The following is an 18,205-nucleotide window of genomic DNA, read 5'->3' as shown; positions in this document are numbered from 1 at the left end:
AGAAGACGACCAGGCTGGTGACGCATACGTTAGTTTGGGGAGAATAAAGGCGTTGTAGATAGTCCTCAGCTCTGGCGTGGGTGTCCCAAGTGACCTAAGTCGTCGTAGCATGTAGAGACGGTACAAGGCTGCCTTGACTGTGTTATTTACACGGGCCTTCCAGTCCAGTTTGTTGTTTATAGTTACACCCAGGAGTTTGGCAGACTGCACCAGCTGGAGAGGATGGGCACCCACTGTGACTGCTGGGGCTTGCACTGGAGTGGTGGCGGTATTGATGTGCATGACTACGGTTTTGGTGTGGTTGATGGTGACCTTGTTCTCCGTAGTCCATGTCTGTAGCCTGTCCAGGGTGCCTTCTAGCGATGAGTAGTCTGGTGCGGTGTTGTCCACTGAAACCCCCACAGTGCAGTCATCCACGTACTTCCACCTGTGAGGAGTGTTCGATAGAGCGTCGTTGATCAGGATGAGGAAGCACTGTGGTCCCATCTTGGTCCCCTGGGGAACACCGCAGGTGAGGTGTTGGAATGTGGAGACCGAGCCCTGATACCTCACTGCCTGACGACGTCCACTCAAGAAATCAGTGAGCCATGAGACCAGGTTGGTGGGCAGCCCTAGTGCAATGGCCTTGTTGATAACAGTGCAGTGATCAACAAGGTCAAAGGCCTTCCTGAAGTCAACAAGGGCAACGGCCAGTGATGTCTTACGTTTCTGCAGGATTTTGTGCAGAAAATCCAGAAAGCTCACTAAGCAGTGTGATGTAGAGGAGGTCCTCATATTGCCAAATTGCTGTGGATCAATTGACTGATAGATTCTGTGTGTGTGTGTGTGTGTGTGTGTGTGTGTGTGTGTGTGTGACCGAGTTTAATAGGTCAATACACACCTGGTTACATCTACTCTAGGCCAAAGTACTTTAGTTCTGATAACCTCTAACTCTCATCCCATGATGGACTTTTGCCTCTTCCTGACTGAATTACTCAATATGCCATAATACTCCAAGCTTTGTCAATAACTTTGTTAAACTATAAAAAATCTTCTTTATGGCTAAATCTGTGTTCGTAGAGTTATTTATGAATTAACTTTGTGGATATGTAACACTCGAGTTTGAACTGTAACATACCCAAATGCACCCGAATGATATGTAGCCTACCAAATACACTTAATCAGAGTCAAGCATACTATGAGCTGTGTGAATATTCCTGTTTTCATTATTCAATAAAAATCTATAAGGCTTTAAAGTTATTTTCATTTCAATGTGGACACTGTATATCAACATGTTAGTCCTGGTGCCAAGAATCAGGAAACAGTGCTATTTTGGTCTGGGCTAAGAAATTTTGTCAATTTTTTTTTCCACAAATATGATTTTTTTAAAGTCCATTCATTGAGTTAACTACCATAAAACATACATAAAAACCTAAATACATTGAATTAAGTTTAAAACTACATATATTTTGCATGTTTTGTTAAAGTTATGTTTCAGTGAACGAACTTGAGAAAAAATCGTACTATATAATAATTTTTGCCTTAATATTTCTCAGACCGCACCAAATTGACACTTTGTCAACATTGGTTTCCTGAATCCTAATCACAAGACCAACATTTTTGTATTAGGCGTCAAATGTGGAAATCCCGGCTGAACTTTCGTTTTAAAGGAGCAACCCTGATACAACACCATTACGAACCTGAATAGGGTACCGGCACTATCTTACGTGGGTGTTGTGTTAAATTTAACGGTCCCACCTACCCGCCCACACCCGCTGCCAGACGTACAAGTACTTCTTCTCACCCCCTCCCATCCTTCCTATCACACGTCACCCTCACTCCCCATCCTTCCAGTGCTACCAAAATCATAAGGTATAGATTTATATACACAAATAGTATCTATTCAGTAAATTTATCGATTCAGTATACACCTCGACAGTGCAGATACACAATGCAGAGACAGTGCAGGTGTGCAATGTATACACAAAGAGTACATGTATACAGTGTACACTCACCCAAAACTTCTCGAACACCTGGGCACGATGGATGTGAGAATGAGCAGAATGGGTCTTGTTATCTCGGAATGGTTTCAGATTCTTCGTTCATTTTTCAGATTGTAAAGTGCCTATAGCATTCGAGAAGTTATGGTGAGAGTGTAAGTATTCAAGACAATGTAGGTAGACAGTACAGGAATAAACAATAGTGACCAGTAAGTTAAATCGACCATGGGTAGCCCAACAAACCTCTCATATAGTTATGCCCATTAAAGTGTACTCACCATTTCATTACAAATGCAGATTTAACAATAATTGACACAGGAACTTCTACATGGTGAAAATAACGTAGACATAATTACTTAATATCAACGGAATAAATGGACAACCCAGTATGTTGGCTGGCACAATAAGCAGCGTTTATTCACCCTCACGTACGTCTCTAGCTGGCATGTCTTACCCCCTCTCACTCACTCTCTCTCTCTCGTATGTGTACAATGTACACCTGCACAGTCTATTGATATTGAAACAGTTTACTTAACCATAAAAATACAGATACTAAGTGAACAATAACAACCACGGTGATCTGGCTTAACCAAATGAAAGCCTGGGGATTCTTAGCGACACCTGATAAATACTACACATTTATCTTTAGGACATTATTATATAACATATTGTATACTTCCATATTTTAACATGATGAATTAATGCAAATTTGTACAAGGATTTTCATGAATATCAGAGGTCATGAAGATTAGTAAACCCTGCTTATATATAAATATTGATGATTAAACACCGCAATACCATTCATTATTATAGGGGGAAGGATTAGATTTGCTGGTTAGGTTAGCGTTAGGGTGTTTGGTGAGATAGGCAGGAGTTCCTAATCTATATAGCTATCTTTACTCTAGAAATATAACTACAGGTCTACGTTTAGATTTAAAGCTTAAATAATTCCCAGGTGGTTATTTTATCATGAACAAGTTGTCGTAAGCTTGTAGGGGGCAGAAAGAATTTTCAAATTCGATCGTATCTGTTCAATACATTAGATCAGAAGCATTGCAGTTCATCTCTAACAGAAAGCACAAATGAATGATGCCCAGTAAACACACTGAAGCACACCAGGCACATGTTTACAGTGAATTATAGCGGTTCAGTCTAGTACAAACTGCGGCCAAGGTACTTCCTGTATCTGTCCACAACATTACATAATAGGCCAAAGTTTTATCTACGTCTATCACCAAATTATAAAACAATACAATATTCAAAGCTAAGGGTTTTGTAATAGCGTTTGAACCATACGTTTGTTATCTTCAATGTAGAAAATAAACTAGTTGTGTTTGGGTGGAGTAAATAAATGAATGTAAATTATTTGGAGTCATGTTAGATAAGGTTTCGATATGCTACGAAAACGCATCTAACGGGAAAACTTATCGTACGGTGCTTTGAACCACCCTGCACATACGAGAGAAAGAAAAGAAGAGAGATAATTAGTAAGGATGAGAGACAACCACCCACCATGACTCGTGTATACATCACAGGATGGTCCTATTGACTGCACCCTACACCCTCCCCCCCTCCCTTCCTCTCCAAATCACCCCTCAGCACTGATTCTCTCCTCCCATTACCTCGTCATTACATCCCATCCCCTCACCCCCGCCTCTAATTCCCCCTCACCTCACCCCCGCCTCTAATTCCCCTCATCTCCCCTCACTCCCGCTATCACCACACCACCTGATAACCTTTGCTAGTGCAGAAAAGATCTACTGTTAAAGAAAAGAGAATTAGGTAGACAGATAGACTGATACATATAGATAGAATGACTAAGAGATATATAGATACACGGATAAATTCATAAATATAAAGATATATAAACAGAGACTGATAGACTAATGGATGTCGATAGATATATAGATAAATAGATATGCGAAAGTGTTGGTGTTCTATAGTGATAAACGTTTGAGTGAATAAAGTAAAAATTAGAGAAAAAATTGCCTTCTCGCTGTTATTTCCGTGAACCATTGAAGGAAGGTGTGTTGTAAGAGCCCGGCTGCGAGAAACAATAAAACAGGTCAGGTGCTCACAAACAGGTTATTTATATGCTGTTTAACATCTAGGGTACAAAGGGTTTTTATGCATTAAATCGTCTCTTATTAGCCAATAAATATTATAAGTGGCGTCCAGTAGTTAATGGAGATAGTTTTTTAAGACTCGTCAAAGATTAATTTCGAAATATCTTGTATTAGTCAACGATCAAGTTATTTAAGATGGTGCAGCCTATGAGCAGAGATGAACACTACAACACGTAACCTAAAATACACACTTAAACACAGGGGTATTTATAAACGATGCTGTCGCTCTTATCCGAATACCTGTACAAAGATTAAATTTATGGGGAAATTTTAAATGTTTTCCATGTGCAATTGTTCTATATTAAAAAAAAACAATAGCAACACAAGGTTCTTTTTTTGTGGGAGGGATGCCTGTAGTCAGTGTGAGTTGTGGGTTCGTTATAATGATAATTAATATAATGTGATTCAGTAAGAAGGTCCGAACACCAGCGAGACACGCCAGCAGCAGACGACGCCAATTTGGTAGACGTTTCATATACAATTTTCGCTGGAGTTGTACAGTACATCTTCATACACACAAATGATCTTTAACCACATGTATTTAAACAGTAACTTATTAATATTTGTAAGATAAAATTATAGTATATAGGCTATATATATATATATATATATATATATATATATATATATATATATATATATATATATATATATATATATATATATATATATATATATAAATAATTAAAAATACCTTCTTAATCTAAGATATTCCTCAGCATGTTTCGTTTTTATCAGTGAGTCGAATACAGCGTTAACTTCCCGGATACTGGACACATTGTTCTGCCGTGGTGTTTCTCAATGCCACCCGTCTAACCAAATACCAATAAAAATCTTATAGAGGCAGATTTAAAATCAGTTCACCTTGGGACAACATGCTTGTTGGGACACAGATTAAGTACACGCGTACCCTGAGGCACGGATGTTTTTATGCATGGCTATTGACAAGGGTGACCGGATAAAACACCAACGGACAAAACCCCAGTCTCATATATAAAATATAAAATATAACACTTTTAAGCTTAGGTTAGGTTAAGTTAGGTTAGTGTTGACAAATGACAACCCCGTTGGGGTTTTGTCCATTGGGGTTTTGTCATGGAACCACAATTTGACAAGTACACAATTTGAACCCATGAAAACTTCCTATTATCCAACAACGGAAGATTATGGTACTAAATTATCCCTAGTGTGATGTCGTAAACCAAACAAACCTTATCACTTAATAATAATTATGGGTTTTATTAAATCAGCTTTAGCTCCATTTACTAACTACGTTCAATTAAGTTTGGTTACGTTTAACTATAGTTACGTTTGACTAGGTTTAGTGACGTTCAAATGATTTAAGTTGCATTTAATTTGGTTTTATTTACGTTTAATAAGGTTGGGTTTACTTTCAGTACAATGGGTTATATAAGGTTGGTTCGTGACATCAGCTGTGGAAAAAATAAACTAGTACAGAGCAGTAGAGCTGAATTCATTTCCTTCCCATGTGGTGGCTTCCTTTACAAAAGTTTACAGGGTAACAAAGATAAGACATAATTGTAATCCAGTCAGTGTGGTGATAACAGGCAAAGGTTTATCACTACCTGCGCATCATCTCTAGTCGCCCTAACGACCTTTGGATATATTGTACAGTGCAGTACTTTGTCCTGTTAACTCAAGAGGACACACACACACACCTGCTATCTCCAGATCTGGGTATGGATTCACAATGGTTCAGTTTGTCCTTAAAGTATTCGGTTAACTCAATTATGTAACGCTGAAGTGTACTACCACTATCACGCCATCTGGTGGGAACTAATACAACTAATCACTCCCAAGTAATTCAGTATATTATTTAATTTATTAAACTCGTTCAGTACCATAGAGAAAAAATCTCGGGACATCTTAAGATTAGCCACAGCTTATTTCACCTAGAGATTAACCACTCTGATGCTAACCTAACCTAACTTAATCTATGCTAACTTAACCCAACTTTTTACTAATCTAATATAACCCAAGGATAAAATACTGTTTATAGTCCTTGGTTCAAAACTCAGCCCACGAATGATTTCATAATTATCTTGTGGTTGATCCTTGACTCCTCTCTCTAGCCTTGTTGTTCAAATCTAGATATACAATTTACTTATCAAAATATACCGAAGGGCATTTTCCTGCTTTAAATGACAGGACAGGTGTATCAGTTTTCAATAGATGGCGTAGGAATCCACTTTTAACTCATCATTAACTAGGCTATTTAACTGAATAACTAATAGGTGGTACAGAAATTAACTTACAACTTATCGACTAGGCAATTTCATTCCTTCGCTAATAGAGGGCGTAGAAATTCAGTCTTATTCCTTCAATAGCTGGGTATTTCATTCATTTAATTGTCAATAGATGGAGCAGGAACACATCACCATAAAGACGCCAATCAGATATAAGCTCATATTACAAACGTGATATAACATAAAGGTTGGATATATTTTTTCCTGAGGGTTCCATTTCACTTCCATGGTGCTAGAATTTTGTCTAGTTTATTACAATAATTACGAATTTGTACCCAGAGCGGGACATGGGGGTTGGGTGAGGAATGGGGGTACTCTAACGGCATTTTGTCTGCACGCCCATGATGAAAGGAAAACAGATACACCGGTTTTAAATAACTTTCTTACCGCGCTCCTCCGTTGTCCGCCACCACTCAAGAGTCAGGGGCGGACATTTCCCCATTAACTAAACCCGAGGAAACCCATCGACCTAACTCACTTACCTTCATATATTATTCTTACATAGTTAAGTCACTTATGCATTACGGGACGCTCACCTATCTAATCAAACTTCATTGTGTGTAAATCAGTGGGGGCAATCGGTAACAAAAAAAATACTATGGAAACTATGGGGTACCTTGGGTTCAATGTAGTGGGTAATACTTCGTCAGGTGGGTAATACTTCGTCAGGTGTGTAATGCTTCGTCAGGTGGGTAATACTTCGTCAGGTGGGTAATGCTTCGTCAGGTGGGTAATGCTTCGTCAGGTGGGTAATACTTCGTCAGGTGGGTAATGCTTCGTCAGGTGGGTAATGCTTCGTCAGGTGGGTAATACTTCGTCAGGTGGGTAATACTTTGTCAGGTGGTACTGCTTCGTCAGTGGGCAATGCTTCGTCAGGTGAGTAATACTTCGTCAGGTGGGTAATGCTTCGTCAGGTGGGTAATGCTTCGTCAATGGGTAATGCTTCGTCAGATGGGTAATGCTTCGTCAGATAGATAATACTTCGTCAGGTGGGTAATATTTCGTCAGGTGGGTAATATTTCGTCAGGTGGTAATACTTCGTCAGATGGTAATGCTTCGTCAGGTGGGTACTTTGTCAATGGGTACTGTCAGGTGGTAATACTTCGAGGTGGGTAATACTTCGTCAAGTGGGTAATACTTTGTCAGGTGGGTAATACTTTGTCAGGTAGGGTAATATTTCGTCAGGTGGGTAAGTCAGGTGGGTAATACTTCGTCAGGTGGGTGTACTGTCAGGTGGTAATACTTCGTCAGGTGGGTAATGTCTTTCTGTAACTATGGGTTGTTTAATTTCTCAATCTTCGTGGTGCGTCAGGTTAATACTTCGTCAGGTGGGTCACCTCCTCCTCCTGTGCCTTCAAGTGCAACCTCCTCACTCACCTCCTCCTCCTGTGCTACAACCACCTCCTCCTCCTGTGCTTCACCTCCTCCTCCTGTGCTACAACCTCACCTCCTCTCCTGTGCTACAACTCCCTCCTCCTCCTCCTGTGCTACAACCTCACCTCCTCCTCCTGTGCCTACCTCCTCCTCCCCTGCTTCACCTCCTCCTCCGTGCTACAACCTCACCTCCTCCTCCTGTGCTACAACCTCACCTCCTCCTCCTGTGCTACAACCTCCCTCCTCCTCCTGTGCTACAACCTCACCTCCTCCTCCTGTGCTACCCTCCCTCCTCCTCCTGTGCTACAACCTCACCTCCTCCTCCTGTGCCTGTGCCTCACCTCCACACTCCCCTCCTGCTACACCTCTCCTACAACCTCCCCACCCTGTGCTACACCTCACCTGCTACACCTCCCACCTCCCACACCTCCTCCTTTCTGCTACACCTCCCACCTCCTCTTCCTACACCTCCCACCTCCCTCTTCCTGTGCTACCTCCTCTTCCCTGTGCTACACCTCCCACCTCCTCTTCCTGTGCTACACCTCCCCCTCCTCCTCTCCCTGCTACACCTCCCACCCTCTTCCTGTGCTACACCTCCCACCTCTCTTCCTGTGCTACACCTCCACCTCCTCTTCCTGTACACCTCCCACCTCCTCTTCACCTCCTCCTCTCCTGTGCTACACCTCCCCCTCCTCCTCTTCCTGTGCTACACCTCCCACCTCCTCTTCCTGTGCACACCTCCCACCTCCTCTTCCTGTGCTACACCTCCCACCTCCCACCTCTCTCCTGTGCTACACCTCCCACACCTCCTACACCTTCCACCTCCTGTGCTACCTCCCACCTCCTCTTCCTGCTACACCTCCCACCTCCCTCCTGTGCTACACCTTCCCCCTCCTCCTCCCTGTGCTACACCTCCCACCTCCTCTTCCTGTGCTACACCTTCCCCCACCTCCACCTCTCCTGTGCTACACCTCCCACCTCCTCTTCTGTGCTACACCTCCCACTCTCTGTGCTACACCTCCCACCTCCCTCTTCCCTGTGCTACACCCCTCCCTCCTCTCTTCTGTGCTACCTCCTCCCTTACACCTCCCTCCTCTTCCTGTGCTACACCTCCCCTCCTCTTCCTGTGCTACCTCCCACCTGTGCTACACCTCCCCCCTCCTCTTCCTGTGCTACACCTCCCACCTCACCTCTTCCCTGTGCTACACCTCCTCCCTCTTCCTGTCCCTCCCACCTCCTCCTTCCTGTGCTACACCTGTGTGCTACACCTTCCACCTCCCCTCCCTGTGCTACACCTCCTCCTCTTCCTGTGCTACACCTCCCACCTCCTCTTCACCTCCCTCCTCTTCCTGTGCTACACCTCCCACACCTCCTCTTCCTGTGCTACACCTTCCACCTCCTCTTCCTGTGCTACACCTTCCACACCTCCCTCTTCCTGTGCCACACCTTCCACCTCTTCTGTGCCACCCCTCCTCTTCCTGTACTACACCTTCACACCTCCTCTTCCTGTGCTACCACTACACCCTCCCTCTTCCTGTGCTACACCTTCCACCTCCTCTTCCCTGTGCTACACCTTCCCACCTCCCCTCCTCCTGTGCTACACCTTCCACCTCCTCTTCCTGTGCTACACCTTCCACCTCCTCTTCCTGTGCTACACCTCCCACCTCCTCTTCCTGTGCTACACCTCCCACCTCCTCTTCCTGTGCTACATTTTCACCGCCTGCATAATACATTGACCTATACCCCCGCCACTGGTACAGAATATAGACACCACCAAGAAGATTGCTTGTTTACCCAGACACAACCTTGACCTTCCCCTCCATCTTTCCCTTTTCCTGTATCCCTCCTCTTTATCCCTGCCTCCCTCCCCCTTGCCTTCCTCTCTCCAGCCCACATCACCTCCACCACAAGTGAGAGAGAAAAGGCAGATGTTCATTTCTCTGTTTTAAAGCAACAATCCCCCCCCTCCAGGAGAGGCGACAGGACCCTTGACTGGGACTGTACTTCACTGGGAAACCCCGTTATCTAGTCGTCCAGAAGACGATCAATATTTATTATTTTTTTCAGCATATTCGCTACTTATCAGCTACTAGCCGTTTGGGCGGTCTATCCAGTGTTAGTACAGGAGGAAACCTGTGGTGTTTGGTAGGGTCACACTGGATAACACCAATATTGCATGGAGGGTTATCTCCCAGGTGTCCAGGGAATTCACCAGCTGGGAGGTTCCCCATCCCACGTGTCAGGATGCTATAGTAATTCACCGAAAGGCAAGCGACCCTAACAGTGTACTCATTTATTGCTGAGTGCACAGGGGCTAGTGTACAAAGGAATGATCCATAATCCTCCACTCCGGTGAGGAGTGAACCATTCGTATGCTAGCGATCACTAAATAGCTACCGGGTTCCTTTAGCAACCAGCCGAGATAAGACTGGTCGAGAAACTAAATAAACATCACAGGCCGATGACCCTGACGTCTTCCACGAGAGTACAGTATTCATCACTGAGTCACTGACCGCTTACAGTTCAGATATTTCACCGTCAGTTTTACTTTCATATCTGTTTTAATTACAAATATGAAGTGGCAATAACATTATAAGATATACAGAATAATTACTAGAAAATTTGCTTATATAATAAATAAGCGCAGAAAATTTGAGAAATGACAACTGATATCGTAATTTCCTCTCCATCAATGCAAAGGACATTCTTCCCACTAGAATATAGCAGTTCATCCAATTTTCAGCACTGTATGCTTTCTCCTAACTTATCTAAAGTTAGAAAAGAATGAGAAACGCCCTGAGTGAGGTCTTTGATTATACCAGCCATGCTTCCTATATTGTTCTCACATATGTGTTTTCCATATATTCTCTTCCACTTCCCTTGTTTTAATGCATTTATCTTTTACTTTATAGAATCTTATATGATATCACTACACAAAATGGTCACAGTTACAATACCATCACAACCACAGTCACTATACACAAATTTTCAGATGACACTAAAGTCACCTAACACAACCTGACCCACACAATCCTTTTGAGTCTTAGGGGAAGTCGTATGTCACTTGAGGTCGACTTTCGGATTTCCTGTATAGCACTGTACTAGTTACAGAGTCTTGGCCTCTTCACTACGAGGACGCCACTTCGATATTTGATTGGGCATTCACTGGATGATTTTATTCAGTAGAGTGAGGACCCTGTACACAAGGGGTTAAAAGGCTCGTACGTTCTGCGTTCTTCTTAACTACATATAAGAAAGCATCTAACTAGCCAACTTAAAGCACAATATAATGTAAAAGGAGAAAATTCACGTACGGAATCCTTGTTAATTTCCACACTGCTCATGCAGCTGTCATTGCTGTCATGCACTCTGAGTGAACCACTTGTGACTTACCTGTGGTGTAGGAGACAGAGCCCGTGGCCTCCATAAGAGGGTAGTGAGGCTCTGAGGGCGGCGTGGTCGGGGACACCAGGGTGGAGGTGGTATCCGAACTCGTCAGCTTTAGTTTCATCTCTGCCCCGCCACCACCGTTCACCACACTCTCCGACATCTTCAGCGTTGGCTCGTTACGACGTGTGTACGTTAAGGTTCCTAATCCAAACGTTTAGACGTATCTCTTAGGCGGGTTCAGGTTAAATCCACCATCTGGTTGCACAAGTTTTGTTAAAGAATACGTGTACTGGATAATATTGGATATAGTATTATAGAAAGTCTAACATTTTCATAACAGATTTTAGCAACTTCCGTGTGTTAATAAGAGACTTATGGTGAACTAGATGTTGTCAGTTAACAGCTGGACAGTGCACTGTAATAATCTTTAATATACTATGTACTCGTGCTGACACATCATAGAGCATAAAATTACCTCATATCACTAACCGATTAGGGCTCACCACACAGCCAGTAATGGTAATAAGCGAAGGGGGGAAATATCCCTTTAGTGTTTCAGCACCTTTAGTACAACTGCTTTTGATAGCTCAGTATCATAAAATTAACTGCTGACTGTCTCACTGCAATTGTCATATCTGATATAATTTGGAAATCTACTCAAATAAATTATAAATGCTGGAGGTCATGGTCCTCACAGTGTACGAAGCACAATTGCAGTTCGCGCCACCACTCTTCGAACCAATCGCTAAGCAACTGCGGTCGGTGTTGGCGTGACTGTCTGGCGACTCAGGCACATGAGCGTTGCAGATGGTACACAAGTCACGACCATTTTATCGTACCGCAGATGGATAATTATATGGCGGTAATGAAAATATAGTTAAGCTCTATCTTATTAACACGTTATTGTACGACCGAAATAGCCTTAAGGCGAAGTGGCCAGTAATCCCCAAAAGAAGTACAAGTACAACACGTTAATTTCAAGATAAGATTTCTATCTAACTTATTAAATCTCCTCGAATACACAGTAAATGCTCCACACATATATCTTTAGCAGATATTTGTAAGTTCCCGTCAACATGTAGATTAAAACTAATGAAAATGGCGAGTTGAAGAATTTGTGGAAGGAAAGGGAGCTTAAAAAGGAGATGAGAAATGAAGGAAAAGATATACGAATGAGGGAGAAAAACACACGCATAAAATATATCAAAAAGATACTATCAGTTATTAAGACACAACGATGTTAAAATAAGGTTGTCGGCTGAATCACTGTGGGGCGACATGTTAGAAAGCTATCATTGACACGCAGGACAGTGGCTCATTAGTGTCATATTCATTTGTGTTATTCAGAACTAATCAGTGTGGATTATCAAATTTAAGATAGACTGCACTACAAGAATGTCCTCAAGCACTCATGGTAGTAATTACATAGTTCATGATACATTAAGCCAGGTGGCCTGAAGTCCTTGGCAGTGTCACATTCAATTATATAGTGTTCAAGTGTATGCTTTAAAGGTTTATCCCAAAGTTTACATGCTGAGTGTTCCGGTGTGGGGGTACAGCGCCACTAACTTACCAGATGTCTGTATCCTAACTTAATCCTGGCTACGACTACATCACATAATCTGGATCTCCCTGTGCTGGCCATACCGTTACCTCTTGTCACAAATTTTTCATATTTAATAATACTATAACTATTTTTGGCATAGCTAGAGCCAATTAATTTACTATATATACTGTATATAAAACCGGGCCCGTTGTTGTCTGTTTCATAAATGACATGCTAGAAGCTACTGTATACATACTCCTCTATACAAATGTTCGCAGACGATGCCTAGGACTAGCGACGGCAACATCAAACTGTGATCTTCCCATCTAGAACCTAGATGTATAAGCTAGCGTAAACTGAACCCTATGGGTAAGAGCCACAAGGGGCCTCTTAGAAAGGTAGTGGCGCTACACAAAGCAATGGTTGTCACTTTCTTTGCACAACAGAGACTTCGTCGGCAAGTCGCAGACAAAAGCTGGAGGCAGGTACTACAGGACTACACTCTCAGCGACACAGCCTTAACACCAGTCACCAAACACATGACGTTGTATTTATAGGTTAACTTCATATTGACCGTCATGGCAGGACACAACACGACTGCAAAAACTAAGAGTTTGTGCTTTATATCACGTTCAGACAACTTCATTTATAGACAAGTTTACGCCTAAAAAGGTTTTTCTCAAGCAGTGTGAGCAAAACATAGTAATTTTTATGCTTGTACAGGTTTTGCGTGAGGCAAGTATCGTACGGGTGGCAGGCATAAGTTGAGCGTTGCTCGGCCCCGGCTTGGCGCCAGGAACGGCGGCACTGGTAAAACATGGCGATGATGTTGCGTAGATTCATTCTTTATGCAGTACAGACCATAAAGTACAAATTCGTGAATAGATACGGCTTGCCTATAGAATAAACAAACACGACATTTTCTTTAGTACGGTACGATGAAATTTATATTATGACAAGCGATGTAAGTTATTGTACGGTTACATTATAGCAATTTAACAAAACATATTTAACAGCATGTCAATAGAAGTTCATAAGTTAGATTACAGATCATATGTACCATGTGCGACACCATCTTACTGTTGTGTAACTGAATTTGTTTTCCATACCGACATTTGCAGTAAGAAGATGGGACACTCCCAATGCACTCGGCTGTAAATGGGTACTGTATCTAAATTTACCTCTTGAGGAAGTGAATACGATCGAGTGCAGTACCGGCCATGCTGCCTCCTTGTGTAGAGGTTAAGTAGAGTAGTGATCGGTATCTGTATCCACACCATGGGAATATATTTCTTGGGCCACAATGTCCCTAACGGAGTCATGCCTGTGGTACCCACTTTCATTTTTCATCATGACCAGTTTGTGACATTACCAAGATGGGAGTGAAAATCTATTTTTTTAGTCCTGGGTCAGTTTCGTCCCCAGTAGCCCAAGGGAGTGGCGCCAGTAGTGCGAGGCGTCTTTTCAGAGATAAGACTGAAGATACTGAAACTTGAACCCACTTCACTTTTTCACCAGTACAATTTGACCCAGTAGTGATTATACTCCTGTTGGAGGTAATGTGCCATAGTTGATAATTCAAGATAATGATTCGCTCATGTTCAGACGATGCTTGCATGTCTACATGAATTACAGATAAAATGGATGTGATGAATGTGGATAGTGGAAAAGATGTTTGTCACACATCTTAATGGTAATTGTACTGTACGTTTAGCCGATATACGTCATGTATCATTTCTTATTTTTTACTGTATTAACGATGAAGTCTTACTCGTTCTCAAGACGATTGCTTATCTTCCCTCACACAAACCAAACGCGTGTATTTTGTTTCAGTTGCATGAAAGCTGGGTAGAGGTAACTAATGATGCCTTAAAATTTAAAGGTTTGATCCAGTTGAACATGGGCTTACAAATTTTTCCAAAACCGTATGACTGCAGAAGCTGGTATCTGTACTGTAGTTAGTGAAATAAGCCAACCACTTCATGGTTTGTGAAATTGAAAATGAGCGACAACCAATGGACGTTGGAACCCCCACAAGTACAAATTTAGTGTCCATTTCATATTACGCACAGCATTGTGGTCGAATTTTTCTTTTTAATGGACTGTACAAAAGCAGCATTGACCATTCATTCCTCTAAGTCAAACTGCTGTCTGGTTTTCATCACAGGTGGTTGGGTGTGCTATACTGTATGCATAGGTCTATGGTGAAGGGTTAGGGTTTCAACCATTATCACAAACTGGTCTTATATCCTGGAGGCTGTTTCAAAGCAAAAGCCTCATGGTCACCTGTGTAATTTCTATCAACCAGTCATACTCTGCCAACACTCGACTATATTTAAGATAGGTTTTTGTTTAAACTTGCTGCCAAGTGAACATCGACTTATTTCATCGTTTGTGGGTTAGCTGCAATTACTTGATGGTAGCAGTTATGTAAAACCATAAGGAGGATTCCCTCCCCCAAACCTCGAGCAACAGAAACAATAGGATGGGCACAACTCTGATGAGCCAGTTGCCATCAGGCATGCTGAAGTTTGATGGCTGGAAGCCCTACTAATATCAACACAAGTCCAGCACACATCCACCAATTCTGAAGACACGATCACACGACCATTACTTAAAAAAAAAATTTGATCACTGGCTGTAGTATGAATGGCACACATTTGATATCCATTCCTCCAGTATTGTTAGTACAGAGAACCTAAGTACTGTACTGTTCTCAATCTAGATATTGACTTGTCCTCCAATTATAATTACAACAAATATATTTTATGTAGTACATATGCAGTCTTTTTTTTTACCTCGTGTAACTTAAGTGTTAACATGCTCCTCTAAATTATATATTCCATGTTTCTTATAATTTAATTTATATAACCATTTTAGGTAAACTGAAATCACACACAAAGCATCAAGGCTAATGTTTCAGGTTCTACAACATTTAATGAAATAACACCTTCCACTCCGGATGTCACAAAATAATAGTGGAACAGGCATTTACCATTGAGTGTGAAGCATGGAAGAGAAAGGAATAAATCAGAAGCAACAACTTACATACCTGAGGGCACTATGGGGTATACAAGATAGAATAAGAAATTTGACGAGTCAAGAAGTGTCATATGGAGGGTTAATTGAATTTTGGATGAGGCCTCGGCAACTAAAGCAACATTGCCCCAAGACTCGGGGGAGATTAATAACTGTACTTGTAAAGAGGTGGATGGTATGGTCAGTGGAAGACTCCTAGGAGAAGGATTAATCCTTAATTGGCAGCCATCATCACTGTTAGCTAGTTGTATGGATGGCTGCCATCACCTGTAGAAGTTTTTGGTGCACATGAGGGTAGTATGGGGATCCTTAGTTGCCAGTTAAGGGATGTACAATAATCAATATTCACTGAATGATGCACATGTTATAATTGGGTCAGTTGCATTATGACCCAGTGTAAAGTCTTGAGAATTTGATGAAACTAGTTAATATATGCTGCAAAATCACCTCTTTCTGATATGGGAAAATTTTTTTTTGCTTAAATGGAAACCCTATAGCAAAATCTAAATATGCATTATGGCACTGAATTTATTTATTATGAAGTGAAGCAAAAATAAAAGAATGTCGACCTCCACTCTGAGAGAAGTGAAGATAACCTGTCAAAATTCACAAATCTGGCTTGAGGAAACCTTAAGCTGTTACAAACTAGTAGAACCATACTACTGTATGTGTCCCAGGTGTGAAACTGACCATGCTTAAGTGGATGAGAAAAGGTTCCTTACCTATACATTGAATGTTCTTGAAGACATCCATTGATAAAATACACAAAAATATGCCATTAACTTGTGCTCAAGAATAAATGACACTTGTTTTTCTTGAGTAAATCAAACACTTATGTCCAAAAACCAATTTTACTAATAGCAATGTTTTTCATTTATAAACACCCTGATATTAGGTTGTTTTCCTTAAGCTCTTAACCTTTAATATACTTTGAATACTGTCTAGTGCAACTTAACTTCAGTTGTACACAAGTGCTCTATAAACAGATGCGATTAAATTTGGGGGAATGCAGGCAGGCACAATCTTATACAGGTTAAAATCCTACAACACAAAATGACCACATCAAAGTACCAGAATGTTGTCTTTTGAGAGTTTCTTTCATCCAAGGGAATGCAGACTTCACTTTACCACCTCTGTTGTTTATTTAGAGCTCTAATAAAATTCTCAGATCACTACAATAGTGCTAGCAATCTAGAGGAATTGTGCCCCTAAGAAATGAATATAAATATATACATACACATATATATATATATATAAATATATAACATATACTTACATATACATGTCATATACACATTATATACATATACATCATATACATTTTTATATATATATATATACTGTATAGCATTTTAGTTCATTAAAAAGGCTTTTGGATATATGCACTGATTAATGTTACAAAAAATTAAGAAAAAAATATATAATGAAAAAGATGTAAGGTTTGATACCACGCTAGTGCTTGCTTGTAATTTATTTCACCTGTAATCATTAGTCTCGGCCCAATACAAAAGCTACCAATACGTCTCCCTTACAAAAAAACTAGAACTTGCTACCATTTTCCTTATAAAATTTTTTTAAAAGATAATTGTCAATCATGATTTACTACATAGCATTCACGACCACAACTGACCAGCCCTTGTACAGAAAAAATTATATAAAAAAACAAAAGTAGCCACCAAATAATCCTTTAAAACACAAATGTGACCGTACAACACATGCCTCACATACTGATGGGAAATTCTTATACTAAAATAAACCTTTATACGCCTTCCTTGGGAAATCAGGTACAGCATCAAGAAGAGTCTTCTAGCAAGATATCAATTTTTTTCTTTCCAGCACACTTGTTTTAAACCCACAAAATACTCAGAAGCACATAACAGAGGGAAACTAGTTGTCTAAATATTAGCAGAAAAGGAACATTCAAAACATTAACTGTACTGGACACCAAATTAATATATCAATCTGACATTCCCAATTAAGAGAGTTCTTGAAACACCATTCCTTCCAGCTGAAGTCCTTTACAGGAGGTATGAATCACTAGATGCAGCTCATGATACCCAGTACATCATTCACAATTAAAGAAGTTATATAGTTAATAATTCTTACACAGGGAGGTGAGAGACGAGATGGAGGAAGGTGGAAGAGATATAGTACATGAAGAAATATGAAAAAAGCGGCACTTATTGTAGAAGAACTCAAAAGTACACCAGTAAAAGCTCATGGCAAAATAACTACAATATGTGAAATACTTAATAAAAAACACCCAGTTAATCTCTCGCCTATTGTACCCCTCTTACCTTAATGGTTTGTACCACACAGACAAGGGAAAGACAGTAAAGCATCTGGCAGTGAATATCGACCTAAATTTCCTCAATTTTTTATACGATGTACTGAAACTAAAGCACAAAACACTAGTTGATCATACATCACAAGCAGTGTTCATAATAATGAAAGGAGTAGAGACTGGCTAAAAACTTGGCCAAA

At 41.0% G+C, this 18,205-nt stretch overlaps 1 protein-coding gene across 5 annotated transcripts in view; it reads right to left on the bottom strand.

The window, feature by feature from the left end:
* LOC121875900 (feline leukemia virus subgroup C receptor-related protein 2-like) overlaps positions 1-11,994 on the bottom strand; it is a 29,711-nt gene extending 17,717 nt beyond the window's left edge. The window contains exons 1-2 of one of the 5 annotated variants that reach the window (XM_042380630.1): positions 11,612-11,994; positions 11,140-11,391 (exon numbers count right to left, since the gene is read on the bottom strand). In XM_042380630.1, the coding sequence (XP_042236564.1) occupies positions 11,140-11,296 (157 nt within the window). In that variant the 5' untranslated portion in view covers positions 11,297-11,391; positions 11,612-11,994. Of the gene's footprint in view, positions 1-11,139; positions 11,392-11,611 lie in introns of those variants that run through there. The other 4 variants (XM_042380631.1, XM_042380629.1, XM_042380633.1 and 1 more) reach the window with 4 other exon arrangements.
* Between the last annotated feature and the right edge of the window lie 6,211 nt (positions 11,995-18,205).

Source organism: Homarus americanus, unplaced genomic scaffold, assembly GCF_018991925.1.
Source record: "Homarus americanus isolate GMGI-L3 unplaced genomic scaffold, GMGI_Hamer_2.0 scaffold14730, whole genome shotgun sequence".
Classification (NCBI taxonomy): domain Eukaryota; kingdom Metazoa; phylum Arthropoda; class Malacostraca; order Decapoda; family Nephropidae; genus Homarus; species Homarus americanus.
This window is presented reverse-complemented; position numbering and strand designations above follow the sequence as displayed.